The 16,135-nt window shown below is 56.6% G+C and overlaps 7 protein-coding genes across 7 annotated transcripts; 3 read left to right on the top strand and 4 right to left on the bottom strand.

Annotated features, from left to right (window-relative positions):
* Window positions 1–6: 6 nt before the first annotated feature.
* On the bottom strand, window positions 7–3,478 carry F5Z01DRAFT_720369 (major facilitator superfamily domain-containing protein; the record flags this gene model as incomplete). Its single annotated transcript, XM_046266577.1, has 6 exons — window positions 3,121–3,478; window positions 3,001–3,063; window positions 2,818–2,952; window positions 1,657–2,767; window positions 1,474–1,517; window positions 7–1,148 (listed from the first exon to the last, which is right to left on the bottom strand). The coding sequence occupies exons 1-6, from the start codon at window positions 3,296–3,298 to the stop codon at window positions 7–9; spliced, it is 2,673 nt and encodes an 890-aa protein (XP_046120203.1). The 5' UTR covers window positions 3,299–3,478.
* A 356-nt stretch (window positions 3,479–3,834) lies between these two features.
* On the top strand, window positions 3,835–4,895 carry F5Z01DRAFT_618422 (alpha/beta hydrolase fold-domain-containing protein; the record flags this gene model as incomplete). Its single annotated transcript, XM_046261032.1, has 2 exons — window positions 3,835–4,232; window positions 4,292–4,895. 2 exons carry the CDS (start codon window positions 3,835–3,837, stop codon window positions 4,893–4,895), a joined length of 1,002 nt encoding a protein of 333 aa, XP_046120204.1.
* A 26-nt stretch (window positions 4,896–4,921) lies between these two features.
* Window positions 4,922–7,329, bottom strand: F5Z01DRAFT_672276 (uncharacterized protein; the record flags this gene model as incomplete). The annotated part of the gene is made up of 2 exons (XM_046264795.1): window positions 4,922–7,101; window positions 7,155–7,329. The coding sequence occupies 2 exons, from the start codon at window positions 7,327–7,329 to the stop codon at window positions 4,922–4,924; spliced, it is 2,355 nt and encodes a 784-aa protein (XP_046120205.1).
* A 584-nt stretch (window positions 7,330–7,913) lies between these two features.
* On the top strand, window positions 7,914–10,113 carry F5Z01DRAFT_649773 (uncharacterized protein). Its single transcript, XM_046263109.1, has 4 exons — window positions 7,914–8,795; window positions 8,850–9,659; window positions 9,710–10,005; window positions 10,068–10,113. The coding sequence occupies exons 1-3, from the start codon at window positions 7,960–7,962 to the stop codon at window positions 9,921–9,923; spliced, it is 1,860 nt and encodes a 619-aa protein (XP_046120206.1). The 5' UTR covers window positions 7,914–7,959; the 3' UTR covers window positions 9,924–10,005; window positions 10,068–10,113.
* On the bottom strand, window positions 9,996–12,010 carry F5Z01DRAFT_503390 (glycoside hydrolase superfamily). Its single transcript, XM_046260298.1, has 4 exons — window positions 11,764–12,010; window positions 10,922–11,714; window positions 10,754–10,870; window positions 9,996–10,706 (listed from the first exon to the last, which is right to left on the bottom strand). The coding sequence occupies exons 1-4, from the start codon at window positions 11,836–11,838 to the stop codon at window positions 10,114–10,116; spliced, it is 1,578 nt and encodes a 525-aa protein (XP_046120207.1). The 5' UTR covers window positions 11,839–12,010; the 3' UTR covers window positions 9,996–10,113.
* Window positions 12,011–12,591: 581 nt separating this feature from the next.
* On the top strand, window positions 12,592–14,637 carry F5Z01DRAFT_503396 (general substrate transporter). The gene is made up of 2 exons (XM_046260299.1): window positions 12,592–13,362; window positions 13,411–14,637. Exons 1-2 carry the CDS (start codon window positions 12,761–12,763, stop codon window positions 14,453–14,455), a joined length of 1,647 nt encoding a protein of 548 aa, XP_046120208.1. The 5' UTR covers window positions 12,592–12,760; the 3' UTR covers window positions 14,456–14,637.
* On the bottom strand, window positions 14,553–15,934 carry F5Z01DRAFT_698127 (uncharacterized protein; the record flags this gene model as incomplete). The annotated part of the gene is made up of 2 exons (XM_046266344.1): window positions 14,553–15,330; window positions 15,376–15,934. The coding sequence occupies 2 exons, from the start codon at window positions 15,932–15,934 to the stop codon at window positions 14,759–14,761; spliced, it is 1,131 nt and encodes a 376-aa protein (XP_046120209.1). The 3' UTR covers window positions 14,553–14,758.
* Window positions 15,935–16,135: the final 201 nt, after the last annotated feature.

Raw genomic sequence — 16,135 nt, forward strand, 5'->3', positions numbered from 1 at the left:
TCCCCCCTATTGCACTTTGCCTCTCGTGTCGACGGGCCATATCTCCCGAATCACACCACCCTCGTGCGCATAGTACACATCGTGCAGGTTGATAGTCGGATCAATGTGACTCGGGACCATCTCGACGCGATCACCCACATCCAGCGGCGGCGTGCCCTCCTCCCAGCGCAGACTACCATGCTCGTCGCCCAGGCAGCCGTATGTGTACCTCTGGTCCTTGCACTCGGCCAGCCCGCTGTCCGTCGTCAGGCTCTTGAGCCCCGTGTCGATGGTGACCTGGCTGGGCGTCTGTTTGCTGACGACCGTCGCCAGGATGGTCAGCGACTGATCGTAGCGTCCGGCCCCAATGGCGTTGCGGTAGTCCGTGTCCATGAAGATGAAGCTGCCCGGCTGCAGCTCCGTCACGCCCGGCACCGTCGCGCAGAACTCGGCCGTGCCTGTGCCGCCCGTCGTGACGACCTGGATGTCGTGGCCCTCACTGCGCAGCGCGTCGGCTGTCGATGTGAGAATGGACATGGATGCGAGACACTGTGCCTTGCGCTCCTCGTCCCCGTGTACATGCTGCAGGTGGCCCTCGTAGCCTTGCACGCCGATGAGCTTGAGTTTGGGAAGCGTGGCAATGTGCGCCGCGAGCTGCGAAGCGGGCTGGCCGGCGTCGATACCCGTGCGACGCAGACCGACGTCCAGATCGATGAGCACGTTGAGCGGTTCAAGGGGGCCGTTCTTCTCATCGTCCTCCACCAGGGCGTCGTTGATGGCACTCGCGCCCTTAATACTGTCCACCACGATACGCAGCTGTCTGTTCTTGCGGTACAGCGCCACGAGACGCTTCACCTTGGCGGCACCGACAATCTCGCAGGTAATGAGGAGGTCCGTGAAGCCGCGCGCCGTCATGACCTCGGCCTCGCTCAGCTTGGCGACGCACCCACCCTTGGCGCCCGCGTCGACCAATTTCTGCGCGAGGATGGCGGATTTGGTCGTTTTGAGATGGGGACGGATGTTGCGCCCCGTGGGGAGCAGAGTAGCAAAGAGCTTCTGGATGTTGGCGTTCATGAGGGGGATGTCGACGACCATGGAGGGCGTGTCGAGGGAGGAGATGGGGTCTCCCACCTTGGGCGCGTATGAAGTCATTTTCCCAGTGCTTCTTCCTTTCTCTGTTATGGGTGATTATTTTTGAGATGTCATCTGAGACTGAGACGTCCTGAGAAGTGCTGACGAAGATGCTGGTACGTAGTGTAAACATGGAGACGAGGAGACGCCTCCGCGCATCGGACAACGGCTGTCCGAATGTGGATACCCGGGACCCTGATGTAGGACCCGGCCTGTTGGGATCCCGTCTGACAAGCTCCAATTCCTCAAGGTAACGTTGTAACACTTGCCTGAATCGGCACAGTGCGCGCGAAGATCAGAGGCAATCTGGGACTTGGTTAGGAAATCTGGTGTCGCTGTGCCGGAGCGAAGTCCGAATGATACCGATCGTCAGGTGGACACAAAGTTGGAGATATAGGATCAGCATCCTAGGTAGCAAACATCCACAGTCCGTTGTAGGCGATGACAAATACTGGCGGTGCAATCGACGCAGATACATTGTATGGTATGAGAGGGAAAGCATTTATCCATCGAGTGAGAATGGGGGAGTGAAGCAATCAGAGGAACCATCGGAACTCGGGCACGTTCGGCCCCTCCCTCAGCTTCAGCGTCGGCACATCCCTCGCCGTCGTCTTGACGCCAGCCTTCCTGTTCCTCCTCCAGTTGTCCCACGTCATGTAGCCGCCCAGCAGGCTCGCAATAAGACAGCCGCACATGCCGAAGACAGCCGTCGTGATCAGCGCAGTGGGGTACTTGGGCTTCTCCTCCTCCAGAAAGATGTTGCTCGACACCAGGCCCATAATGTTGGCCAGGGGCACGCCAACAGAGGTGAGCACCACACGACGGCCCTCGTGGGCAATGTTGTTGTTGTACCAGGTCGACAGCAGGACAGACGGCGCCGACGTGCCCCAGACCATCATGAACGTGGCAAAGTAGGCAACCTGCAGCTGCGCCTGGACGTCCGAGATGGACGCGTAGACAATGAATCCGATAAACGTCAGCGCGAAGCCGAGAATGATAAAGGGGAACCGAATCCTCAGAAAATCGGAGCTGAACGCCAGGATGAGCAGCATGACCGCGCCACCGACATTGGGCGCGACGGTGTAGAGATTCGTCTTGATGACACCGTAGCCCAGACGCGAGATAATCTGCGGCATGAACAGCGCGACGCTCTGGATCGGCACGCCGAGGCAGATCTCGATCATCAAAAAGGCGTAGGTCGTCGGGTACTTGAAGATCTTGATCGAGTCCTTTAGGTTGAACTCCTCGGACACGGTCGAGGACGAGTCGACCTGGATACGGTGAAAGGCGAGCGCCTTCTCTTCGGCGCCCAGGAAGCGTGACTCGGCCGCCGAGCGCGGGAGGTACCAGAACGCAAAGATGGCGAAGAGCACGGACGCAGCGCCTTCGATTATGAACAGGTAGCGCCAGACAAACAGCTTGGACTCAATATGGAAGACGCCAAACGACAGGAGGCCGGAGAACGCATTGGCAATGTTCGACGCCGCGTAGAAGACGGCCAGGCGTCGAGCGAGCTCGCCACGTCGGTAAAAGGTGGTGAGGTAGTAGATAACCAGTGGGAAAAAACCGGATTCGGCGGCACCCAGAAAGAAGCGCAGAGCAAAGAGGCCACCAAAGTTGTGTACGGCTGCCGAGAGGAGTGTCATGGAGCCAAAGACTGCCGGTGGTTAGCGACAGACGCACGACTAGTGAGGCGAGGTCACTTACTGAACATGAGAATGGGCAGCACGCGTGCAGGACCAAACTTCTTGCCAATGATGGCGACGGGCGGCGCGAACACCACATAGGGGACGAAGAAGATGGAGATAGTCAGATTATACTGGTGATCCTTAAAGTTGAGGTCTGCTGGTGTAAGTCGCTACCCAGTAGTGTCCCGCGAAGAGGACTCACCACGATCGAGGCCCGCGGTCTTAGCATGACCAAGGTTGCCCTTGTCCAAGGCATTGAATAGATCTGTTCCACCGGTCAGTTCAGATCAACAAGTCACGCCAATCGGTACCGCCGACTCACACATGAGGGCCAGCACTGGCATCAGTCGCACGTCAAACTTGCGGCACAGTTGCCGCTCGGCAATGTGGTCCACCACGCGAGCCGTCGACGCATCGTTGCGGTCCTCAACATCAACCGTGTCGTCAAACAAGGCATTCTCCTTGTCCTGGAGTGTCTGGTTGGTAACTTTGGACGCCATCTTGATGTGCAGTTACTCAAAAACAGTGTCGCCCCGGGAGAACAGAGGATATGTAAGTAAGAGGAAGAATTGACAGGTGACGGCAAAGTCAGCCATATCTGCTGTCGCTTTTGTATAAGATCCCCTGCCCCCGTCGTACCGATCCCCCAACCCCGCGTTATCTCTTGTTGTCGTTGAGAACCGTCGGACTGCTGATTGCCGTTGATTGCTGCACAGTGCCCCGATTACGGTGTTGCATGCATGCATGGCGGTCCCCCCGGCACACGTTGTACCGAACCACGATGCGGAGAAGACGGAACCACCGCCCAGCCAAGCTTCCTTCCCGGTTACTAGTGAGGGGAGAGCTGGAACAGAATGACCTCCGACCCAGGAAGACGCCCGGCTGGCCGATTTCGGGATGCCGATCGGGATGCTGCTCGGGAGACCGTAGGCCTCAATGTCGTATTTGTTCCTGGATCCCAACGAACGTCCGTCAGCGAACAACTGCCATAGTCTGCCAAAGCATCGTTGCATCTCCTCATTATAGCCAGCCCACCATGACCAGCCAACCACCCTACCCTATCCATGAGAGCATCCTGCCCAGGCTCGATGCCCAGTACAGGGATTTCTATAATGAGCACCTCGTCAACAAGCAGCAGGTCCATCTGCAGCCTGTCGCGGCGTCACGCGTCGGCGGAACTCTCATCCCTGGCAGCGGTCCATTGCAAGAGGTCGCTAGCACTGTTGACTACTCCCTTCCACGGAAAGAGAGCCAGGGCCCCGAGGTCAAAGTGAGATGCTTCACACCGTTGGGCGAGAAACCGGAGGGCGGCTGGCCCGTGTGCATCTTTTTCCACGGCGGCGGCTGGGTGCTCGGAAACATCGATACGGAAAATGTCATTGCGTCGCATCTGTGCTCCAGGGGAAAGAGCGTGGTCGTAGCAGTGGACTATAGGTGCGTAGTATCGGAAGACACCGATTCGATCATGGACTGACGACACTGACACGAGACAGATTGGCACCCGAAGACCCCTTCCCTGCAGCTGTCGAGGACGCTTGGGAGGCGACGCTGTGGGTGCTCAACGAGGGCAAGGAGATTCTGTCGCTCAACGTTGACAAGCTCGCTACTGGTGGCTCGTCAGCCGGCGCCAACCTTGCGGCCGTCATGTGCCAGCGCGCAGTCGCCCGGGGCACCAAGCTATTCAAGCTGCAGCTCCTCTCTGTGCCCGTCGCGGACAACACTGCAGACACCACAAACAACTCATCCTGGAAAGAATACGAGCATACGCCCGCTCTGCCCGCACCCAAAATGCTCTGGTACAGGAACCACTACCTGCCCAACAAGGAGGACTGGTCCAACCCAGAGGCGAGCCCGTTGCTGTGGAAGGGCGATTGGGCCAAGTTACCGCCCGCGTGCTTCGTCATCGGTGAGCTTGACGTCCTGCGGTCAGAGGGCGAGCAGTTTGCCGAGAGGTTAGAGGCTGCAGGCGTCAAGACTGAGGTCCATCTCATGAAGGGCCAGCCTCACCCGTTCATCGCCATGGATGCTGTCCTCGAGGCTGGCTCGAGAGCCATCACTGTTTTCTGCGAAGCCTTGTATAGAGTCGCATTTCAATAGACAGAAGGAGCTTCTTCCCCTTCTCCTTAGATTAGCTGAATCCATGACTCCGTCAGCCACCCATCTTTGGACTGTGCCACCTCTGCGACCTCGCCATGCATCACGTCAAAAGCGTAGGCCGACCCCACGACCTGGAAGCTGTTGTCCTTGTGGTTGTTTGACCGTAGTACCAAGGGCGCTGCTAAGCCGCTCACCACACAGAACTTATCTCCTTGCTTCATCGCATCGGGCCCAAGGCCCCAGATACCATGTTTGGACACGAATGTGGCCCGGTTTCGGCCGGCTGTGGCAGCGCAGTCCAAGAATCGATCGCTGCTACCTCCAGTGGACAGGGCCTCGAGGTCAGACACACTCATCGCCTGCTCCTGGCCTGGATCCGCACCCTGCTGTCGCTTGATCTTTCGCAGCCAGTCCAACGACCACCACAGCCCATTGCGAAGGATACATCGTGCATAATCAGCTACATGGCCCTCAATGTCAGACACGGGTGTGCCTTCCCAGACTTTGCCACAGCTCAGCGTGACAGCCAGCTGACTGAGGTCAATGGTTGTCAATCCACATGCGCGCAGCTCATCTCCCAGCATGGCTCTCTCTAACCGCGGCGGTGCTTTGAGGGTTGGGCTGCCCGGCCCGGAGCTCAGGTCAAAGTTGACGTGCTTCGAATAGGTGCTGGTGTCGCGCCCACGCCAAAACGTGTTATATCGGTCTAGCGAACGAGCGCTTTCGACCTCATCAACCCAGACCCCTCTCACCACAAGCTTCGTCGGATCTGGCTGCTTCAAGATTCTCGGGCGCAAAGCCGTACCGGCCGAAAAGTCAGCATGCGGAACCAGAGGCTCAATGGGATCCGATAGCGCTGTCTGCCACCACGGGACCCACGATGATCCATCCACAACGAGAGAAAGGCTGTTATTGCTGACGCGCATCTTATGTCGACCGTCGTGGTCGTGGTGAACTTGGCCCAGGAACGAGGCCGGTCCATCCATCTCAGCCAAGTGGCAAGCCACGGAATGGTTGAGCTGGGGCTCCTTCACGCCGTAATCGACCTTCAATCTGTTTGCGACGCCGTCCGCGTCAGCTGTCGGTACACCCAATAAGGCATAGATCCTGTCGTGCCCAATCCTGCACTTGAATTGCCGTGTGAGAGAAAGGAGCTGGTGAAAGAGCAGCTCAACGGGCTCAAAACATGACTGGGACTGCGATAGGCGATACATGAAGTATGCGCTCAACACGCCTTCTTCGACGATGGGTCTTTTGCCTTCCGGCCAGTCCCTGTGCCACACTCCGTAGAGACGGCCAAGATTCTCGCGGAGAATGGACGAACTCAGACCAATCCAATCCCACGATATTTCCTTGTCACTCTGCATCACGGTGACAGAGCGAGCAACGGAAACTTCTTGCAAAGACCAGGTACTGGTGAACCAGCTGCTTCGGAACACTTCAATGGCTGGCAGCCAGGCCTCACTCAGGGACCCGACGCAGCGCTGCTTGGGGCTCTGAAAACCAGGATCGGGCTTGGTTGAATAACTTGCCTCAGCGAGATGTTCTTCAAGCCCAGTTCTCGCCCGCCACGAGTTTACAACAGCACATATGCTGGCGAACCCTGTGTTATAGTTGCCAAGCCCAGCCGAGCCTAGCCATACAATAGTCCTGCTCGCGTTTTGTATGATTGTGGCCGCCAGCTTGGTGTGACGGTTGCGATCATTGACATCGGCAACGTCAATGCAGAGATGAGGCGCCCAAATGAGCCGTGAGCGTTCCGGCAGGCGGAGCGTTTCCAACAGTCGGATGAGTACCTCCCTGGACTGCCCTGAGCTTCCATTTATGACCATACGACCCTGATTCGGCTCAGCCGGTGCATGGATACTCTTGTCCGTGCTGTAGGACAGGTATTCGTAGCCGAGACGACAATCCGAGATTTTGGCCGTGTGAAGCCGGCATCTCAGCTCTCCCGAGTCAGCGGGGAGTATCTCCAGGAAGCGAGCATACTTTTCCGACGGCAAAGGCGCGAAGGGATAGGCACCTTCTTTTCCTGCTGTGGGATCCCCAATTACGGATGGTAGAAGAGGTACTTGAGGGGGTGTCAGAGGATGATGCATCGATCTGAAGTCGAAAGAACCGAGTTGCTCCTGGTCAAGCTTGGCGAAATTGAACAGACCCCTTTGAGGAATCCATCGACCTTTGCTTTTGTAGTAGTAGTTTCTCACTGCACATGGTGTCAGTCCGGCGCATCCACGTTCAAGTTCATCAGCGACGTACCGCCTCCAACAAAGACCTGGTCTTTCTCATCCTCCAGCTCTCGCCAATTGTCGTCATGATCAATGAGTCGATTGTCATCGCCATCAGAAGCGGTTTCCAACGCTCGAGCTTGCTCCATCTGGCACTGCTGGTTCGCCTCATATCCCTCAACGAAGGGATGTCGTGGTTCTGACATTGACTCGCAGCTCCTTTGCCACACCGGGTCTTTGGTAGTTGGCGCGCCCATCGAGATACACGTAGATCACGGTTGATGTAGAAAGCATAGTCAAGTATCATTCATCTTCGCCATGTGTACATCGAGTTCGATGTTACTGCGCGCCAATGGGGAGAGGTGCCGGCGACATGACGATTGACAAATATTGGGGGGGCTTAGCATCGGCATCGTGGCCGCATGCATGTACGGCAACCATACGTCAAGGCACATTGCGTCGGTTGGCTTCGCTGATGGTGGTGAGGAGTTGGTCAGTCAGCTGAGCTGATGGTGGTCGGCGCTACTGTGCGCGTCCTTCCCAGTTTTGCTCGTCCGTAGTCGCTCCTGCCCGCCCATCGTTCGCGAAGCGATATTGCATAAATATGTACAAATAATACACCTGGCGCGCGCCAATGAGTGCGTTGCTCAGCATGGTCGCCCCCAAATGCACCATTGCACAAATGTCCCACTAAAAACAACAGCAGGTGCGTCCGTCGGTCGCTTGCCTGGATAATCTAGGGTACGTAAAGTGAACCCTTCGACTACGCGCCAAACCGTGCCCAAGTACTATTACACATCAATGGAGTCCAATCCGACTACATTGAGCAGAACACCATGGACACCTTCTCAGTAGCCTCTCGTTTTCCCACACGCCGTCGCGTAGCCCAGGCCTGCGTCACATGCCGCGATCGGAAGACGCGGTGCGATGCTGCGCAGCCAAAATGCGGTTACTGCGCGAGGAACAACGTAACCTGCACTTATCGGGACTCTCAGCAGCCTCGCATCGACTACAACACCCAGGTCATCCTGGAGAGAATCCAATTGCTAGAAGAGCGCATCGCCAAAACAGCTGAAATACAACCTGACTTGCAGGTGCAAGATCGTACAAGCCCCTCGCTACCAGGGACAGCGCCTGGAGACTTCGACGTGCAGATTGCTCTCTCACATACAGCCAATGCGGATCATGTGTACAGTTGGCCGATCGTGCAGGAGCTTTTGAGCGAAGTGCCTCGTTCAGAAACCGACCAAAAACCAAAGGATGCAACAGATGTCTTCTTCGAGCATGACCCGCAAACAACTAGCATGCCTGAGACCTGGAGCCTCCTGAAAGATCATGGTCAAGTTCCTGCGGAATACAGAGCACTCATTGACATCTATTTCGCTCAAGTCAATTCTTATTATCCCCTTCTCAACAAGAGCGATGTGGTGGCTATATATGATGGGCTGCAGGCTGGGAAGGATATCGACCCTGCCCACTATGCTCTACTCATACTTGTTCTTTGCTTTGCATCCTTTCTTTCTCGGGGAGCGAATCTCGTGAGACTTCAAGATGATCGTTCTCGCTTCGATGATCCGGCTGAAGAACAACTCTGGGGGAAGGCCAGATTGCTACTGGGCTTTATCTTTGCCGAGGTGTCGTTAGCTGCAGCCCAATGTGCCATGCTGGCTAGGTGAGTGCGGTCATGTTCATGTTGAAATCAACATACGCTGATGAATGAATCTAGTTTGTATCGTGGCGCCAAGGGTCGAGTAGCAGAGTCGTTTCACTGGTCGCACGCTGCTTCTGTCAAATGCGAAGCTCTCGCGCGGCGATATACTCACGGTCAGCCAGGCTCCGCCATCCCAGATCAGTTTTCCCGACTCTTCTGGATTGCGTTCATCTATGAAGGTGACTTCGTCTCGGAGATTTCAGTAAACCTGCCGTCGGGCATGGCACGATATGAAGAGCTGATTCCATACCCGACAGTTACCAGTACAGCAGATGGGACCAATGGCGCGGCTGATCCGCAACAAGAAGTTGTTGCCTTCCAAATCACGACGAATGCTTCCACGCGCCGTTTCCTCAACCGAGTCAACAGTGCGATATACAACGTCAAGGAGGCGCAGCGCAAGCAACTCGATCGTGGTTCGCACTACCCAGCCTGGCTACTGTCTGTTACCCAAGATCTTTGGTCCCACCACTCAGCGGTTTATAGGAATCTGCCAGAATTTCTGCTACGCACCGAGGCGGACTCTATCATCTCTCCACCGTCCGTTGAGTCGCCCACAGCACGCATTGAAGGCCTGTCGTCCAGGGGCAACAACCCATGGAATATACTGCGCCTCAAGGGTCGTTACTACGCTGGAATGTACATTATCCACAGACCCTTTGTTGAATATGCCCTGCTGAACGTGGATCACCTTGATCAACACCCCTATCGCGAGGCAATCTTGAACAATGCCGCGACTTGCCTAGCCGGCTGCGGTGGGTTCATCCGGGTCTTCGACTACGAACCCGCCAATAGCATATCTTGCCTCTTTGCCACTGGCATGGTGTAGGTTCAGCACACAGAGCGGAATGCGACCGTCTTACTGACCACACTAGGACTTTCGCAATGACACTGATCTTGATGATCGCCACCGTCAGCAGACCATTCGCCAGTGTCCTCCCCGCCGATATTGAGGAATCAATTGTGTTGGGCGTCCGGGATCTGAAGCGCTTCAGCTTGAGCGTGCCGGAGTTTGCCTGGCACTTGCAAGTGCTGGAGAAGATTGAAGTTGCTCGTCGGAACAGGGCTTCACGACAGGGCACAGAGTAAAGACTATAGGCGCGGCAAATGATACAGGTATACCGACTAAATACATCCGAATGCGTACGTCGCCAAGCCAAGGGAGGGTTCAGTATGTCCACGCACATCTCTGGGGGATCTTGGCCTTTGATTGTTTTTGCTGACACATTATAGATCGATCTTGTCGGTTTGGCCATTTATTCTGTTTGGTCATACAAGTCTATGCTGTTACAGCTATCGGCGCCTCCGTTACAACAGCCTTCCTCTTCTCATCCGGGGCCAGCTCGAACACGCCGACGCCGGATACCGACTTGTCCTTGCCAGCATCTTGCGGCTGCTCTTCCTTCTCGGACTCAATGACCTTTCCTTCGAGACGCTTGTCCCCCGCACGCATCGGCGAGTAAAAGCTCAAGAGTTCGTTCAGCTTCTCGCGTTGCATACAGTTCTCATACTTCCAGCTAGCCGCCAACTCGTCGAGCTCCTCGAACGACTTGCCCCTGAAGTATTCAGCCCACTCGGGGATCATGTACTCGGCCATTGTGATACCGCGGATGCCTCGGAATACGTGCATGTGCATACGCCACTGCCAGGGGTACTTCTTGGAGTGCTTCTCCGGGATGTTGTCCTCGAACCACTTGTGCAGCGGCCCAAAGAGCCCTTCCTGGAGGTGTGCATCATCGTACGCCCAGGAATCGACCGCGAGGTCACGCTTCTTCTTGATGATGGGGCCGAGCAGTTTGAGCCAGGCGGATTCGGGGGACAGGTACGTCATGCCCATCACGTTGATATCCTTGTAGGACCAGATTGACCATGCTGTATCCTGTCAGTGGGAGCTAATGGCATTAGGCGACAGCACTCACCGATAGAATCCGCTGTGTAGATGGCCAATTGGCGATCGAGGACGTTATACCGCTCCTCGTTGTGGACCTCCCAGTCTGGATTGAACTCTTCGCGTTCGTAAATTGGCCCGAATTCACCTATTGCTCGTTAGCACAGAGTCTGCCTATGAGTTGGAAACAGCGACTCACCATTCCAGATGGGCACGTTGTGTTGCTTCATGAACGCCGCCTTGCGGTCATACATCTTGCGGATGTACTGGTCCTGCTCCTTATGTCCCTGGTATCGACCGATGCGATTGGGGAAGCCAAAGCCGCAGTAGTCATGAATGGCGTAGACCGAGTTGGGGTACACCTTGTCGAAGCCGGTGAAATCCATGCTAAAGGTGTTTCCCTCCATGAAGAGGATGTGCTCGGGATCGACCGCGCGAATCGCTGGCACGATACGGTCATAAAAGGCGAGAAGGCGGGTCCACTCCGAATCGGCGGGCTCGTTCATGGGGTTGTAGCCAGCAACCCAGGGGTTGCCACGGTAGCGCTTGGCGATATGCTCCCAGAGATTCACTGCACGATCCTGGAAGTGGACGTGGTCCCAGAAGGCGGCGTAGCCCGTTGGGTTGTCACAATGCCAGTCCTGATTCTGACCGCCAGGCAGGGCGTGAATGTCGAGGATGGTGTAGATACCATACTTGGCGCAGAGCTCGACAACACGGTCCACGTGCTCGAAACCTTCTTCCTTGATGACAAAAGGCTTCATGTCGTCCTCGAAATGGTGGTAGTTGAGGGGCAATCGCAGACAGTTGAAGCCCAACGACACGAGAAACTCGGCATCCTTCTCTGTGAAAAAGTATTCGAGGAACTTGTCGAAGAAGAAGTCGGCCTTTTCGCGGCCGAGGACTTTGAGGAGGGCAGCACGGATCTGGTGCTCGCGGCCGGGAAACCCGTTCATGAAGTTCTCCATGAGCATCCATCCGCCCAGGGACGTCTAGGGATTGTCAGTATTGGCAACAAGTTCCGCTTTCAGCGTGGCTTACACCCCGAAGAATGACGACGTCGCCGTTGGCGTCGACGATGCGAGCGCCATCTGTTCGTAGGATACCATTGGACATTATGACGGTAAGGGAGCAAGTCTCGGGATAGCTTGTTGGGTTTGGGACAGCAACAGCGGGGCACCCCTTCTCTCATATACGGCCCGGACGCGTCACGAGACATTCGCGCAACGGGGACCGACAACCCTCAACATGTGGTTCCTGCGTGCCCCATGAACCTGGGCAGAGGTGCATATGTGGAGAGAGAGGGAGGGTGTCATGAGGGCCTCGGGGCTGATCAGGAGCATGCCCCGACGCAGTCGATAGAGGGAGACGCTGCGGCCACCGGGCGGGATGTGGATATGTTTATTCGCTTCTGTGGAGAGTCACTGGCTCTTTGCCAGGCCTTTTCCGCCAGCTTCTGGCTATACCGAAGCAACAACCTCGCCTAAATCAGGCGGTCCAGGCTGTAATTGACTCTCATCAACATTGGGGCTGAGAAGTCGACATTCGAAGTCGAGAGGCACATTCTTCGGAGCCCCCACCCATCGGGGCAATGATTTAGCTGCCCCTACGTGGACTTGGCAAGCCATCTCCGAAAAGGGGGACCGATTTAGCTGCCCCGATAGCACAGGATTCGTGGACCGGACGCCCTTCTCCACCATCTCCAACCGACACTCGCATGCGGAGGTTCCTCGCTACCCCAGGGCCCAGACAAGATGCAGAAATCTCCCCATGACACCCCACGAGCATTAGTCGCCCACATGGAACCCCGGTTTTTCATGATTCCAGGAAGAGGGATCCATCGGTTGGGAGAAGGCTATTGAGAGGCAGCGTGATCAGGAGACCTGGTCGTGGGCTTGGATCTTGCCGATTGCTCGGGTCGAGGCCTGTCCTTTGAGTACTCGTGTCTGGTCTATAAGATCAAGAGGGTTCCCCAGCATCGTCAGTAGAATCAGCATTCTCATCAACTCCTCTTCTCCTCGACAGAAGACACATCATCATGGTCCTCACCTCCCTTCGTCAACGCCTCCCGGCGCCTCGCCAGGACCTCCAAGCCCGCCAGGCCAAGAAGGCACAGAACGAGGCTGGCAATGTCTCGGGCAAAGATCCAACATACGAGCCCTCCCGTATGAACGTCCTCGCCTCCGAGGCGTCAGCATGGTACAGCTCCGGTCCTCGCCGCCAACTCTACTTCCTCCTGTTCCCGGCCTGCGTCGTGTCCTACGCTACCAGTGGCTACGATGGCTCCATGATGAACTCCCTCCAGACAGTCTCTTGGTGGGACGACTACTTTGGCAAGCCCCGCGGCTCCAAACTCGGCTTGATGAGCGCCATCATGTCCCTGGGATCCGTCTGCAGTACCCCGATTGCGCCCTGGGTGGCGGACAAGTTCGGTCGACGATGGGGCATCACTGCCGGTAGCATCATCATGATCGTCGGTGCCATCCTGCAGTGTGAGAGCCAGAACTTTGCCATGTTTGTCGTCAGCCGCTTCATCCTCGGTTTCGGTCTTTCTTTTGCCACGACTGCCTCGCCCAGCATGGTGAGCGAGCTTTCCCATCCCAAGGACCGTGTCACCATCTCGGCCATCTGCAACACTTGGTGAGTGTCCCGTCTGCCCCTTCCACACAAATTTTTAACAGAGCATAGCTGGTACATTGGTTCGATTGCCGCCGCCTGGATTACCTTTGGCTCCCGCGAAATCGATTCCACCTGGAGCTGGCGTCTGCCCTCCCTCCTCCAGATGGCGCCCAGTGTGGTGCAGCTCTCCACCATTTGGTTCCTCCCCGAATCGCCGCGCTGGCTCATCGCCAACGACCGCGGTACGGAAGCAATGGCAGCGCTAGCCAAGTACCACGGAGACGGCGAGGAGACGGAGCTCGTCCGTATCGAATATGCCGAAATTGTGGCGGCTATCGAGCACGAGAAGACATCGGGCAATACCTCCTGGAAGTCCATGGTCAGCACCCCCGGCAACCGCTATCGTGTGTTTATTGTCTGTTGCATGGGAACCTTTTCGCAGTGGTCTGGCAACGGACTTATAAGTTATTATCTCTCAAGGGTAATGGACAGCATTGGCATCACCAACAAAGATACGCAAGCTCTCGTCAACGGCCTCATCAACATCTGGAACTGGCTCATTGCGCTCACGACAGCCTTTTTTGTCGAGCGGATCGGGCGTCGTCCTTTGTTCCGCATCTCCACAATTGGAATGCTGGTCATGTTCACTGCCTGGACCATTGCCTCGGAGCGCTTCGCTGTTACGGGGGCCAAGGCGGCCGGCACCGCGGTGCTCGCGCTCATCTTCCTGTACCAGATCTTCTACTGCATCTGCTTCTCGCCTCTCCCTGTGGCGTACTCGGTCGAGGTCCTCCCGTACTCCATCCGCGCCAAGGGCATGGCTACCTATGTCTTTGCCACCAAGATTGCCGTCTTTGTGAACCAGTTCGTCAACCCGGTTGGTCTCGACAACATTGGCTGGCGTTTCTACCTCGTCTACGTGGCCGTGCTGGCGGTCGAGAGCGTCATTGCGTACGGATGGTTCCTGGAGACCAAGGGCAAGGCGCTGGAGGAGATTGCAGAGATCTTTGATGGCGAGGCGGCGAATGTGCGCGTCCACGGTGACACGGAGGGCAAGGGGATGATGGAGGATCCGACGACGTTGCAGGAGGAGACTGTGGTCAGGAAGAGCTGATTGGGCAAGGGGTCATGCTGCAAGCGGTTGTATGCTGTTGTGGGATGGGAGTCCAGGCTCTATGGGACATGGTTCAATAGACTGGATACCAAGCTTCACTGCGAATAAGCTTCGTATTGTCAACACAACATGTCCTAGCAAGAGTCAAATAACGCGAGATCTCAAAAGACTCATGTATGCAAACAACATCATCATCACACGCTGTCTACCCATCCCTGCGCCCACCGCCCACACCAGTAGTGAGCGAAACGCCGGAATAGAATGCAATATGTACATAATAACCTAGCGTAGTCACAATTCAGATCACCTCCGGATACCCATCGTCCCCAGCCTATCACAACTCGGTGTCTTGACCGCATTGGCATGCGCCATCTTCTCATCATCCTGGAAGAAGAACCCCATGGCATTCTCCCTCAGCCGTCGCTTGTAGGCAATTTCATTCTCGCACTGCGACCGCAGCTGCCGCACGAGACTCACCTCGGCCGTCTGGTCGAGGCGGTCGAGCTGGGCGTCCGTGTGTTTGCTGATATCGGCGGGGTTGACAAAGTAGGGGACCTTGTAGTTGGGCGTCGCGCGGGCGTGCGTAAAGGGGTGGATGGGGTTGTCAAAGACCATGCGCGGCGTCGCGGGCGTGCTGTCGCCAAAGTTGAACAGGGAAGTGATCATGGGCAGCACGAAGAAGAGGAGGATGGGCAGGAGGCTGATGAGGTTCGAGAGCGGGTTCTGCTCCTGCTGTTGGCCCTGCGGTTGGCCTGCGCGAGGACGTCCGCGCGGACGGCCGCCGCCGAATTGGTGCACGCGGATGCCAGGGCCGCCGCCAAAGTTGAAGACGAACTCAGGGCCTGTGTCAAATGCTGCCGGGTCAGCCGTCTGTCCTTTCGAAGGTCCGTGGGACAAGAAAAAGGGGTGCGTTCACTCACCACCAAAGCCGCCTCCGCCAAAGCCACCGCCTCCACCAAAGAAGCGCGCAAACATCTCCTCGGGACTGACATCCTCGTCAAACATGCCACCGCCTCGTCCCCCAAAGCCCGGCGGTCGCCCCCCGCCACCACCGCCGCCGCCTGCTCTCGACGCAAAGCCCGAAAAGGGGTTCTGTGCCTGCGCCTGTCCGAACCGACTGTCCGGATCCCCACCAAACCGATCAAACTGCTCCCTCTTCTCCTTGTCGCCCAGGACGCCAAAGGCGCGGCTGACCATTTTAAAGGCCTCGTCGGCTTTGTCGTGGCCATTCTTATCTGGGTGTGTGAGCAGACTTTGTTTGCGGTAAGCCTTTTTGATGTCGGACTCTGTGCATGTCGTCTTGACGCTCTCGAGAGCGAGAATGTCGTAAAAGGCAGTCGGCGCGCACCGACGGATGCGGATGACGGCCTTCTCCTGCTCGGCGGTATATGTACGGCCCTGGTTCCCCTGTTTGTGGTCGTGGTCGCGCGCGCGGGCGGAGCCACCAGTGTCGGCGCCCGAGGCGGTTGCGCTGGGCATGGCTGTGGTCTATGAGAGAGTCGAGGGCATGAGCTGGTGGTGGATAGGCGCTGTGTGGTAGATATATATCGTGGGGGAGTTTGGATACAGGTCGTCCGTCCTTTAGTCGCTCGTGCCAATCAATGGGAGCGGCGTTTCGATCGAGGGGTGCGGGATGCTGACGTATATGCGATGAGGAGTATGTGACGAGTTTGTGGGCGT

This window comes from Emericellopsis atlantica (genome assembly GCF_019669845.1).
Source record: "Emericellopsis atlantica unplaced genomic scaffold F5Z01scaffold_7, whole genome shotgun sequence".
Classification (NCBI taxonomy): domain Eukaryota; kingdom Fungi; phylum Ascomycota; class Sordariomycetes; order Hypocreales; family Bionectriaceae; genus Emericellopsis; species Emericellopsis atlantica.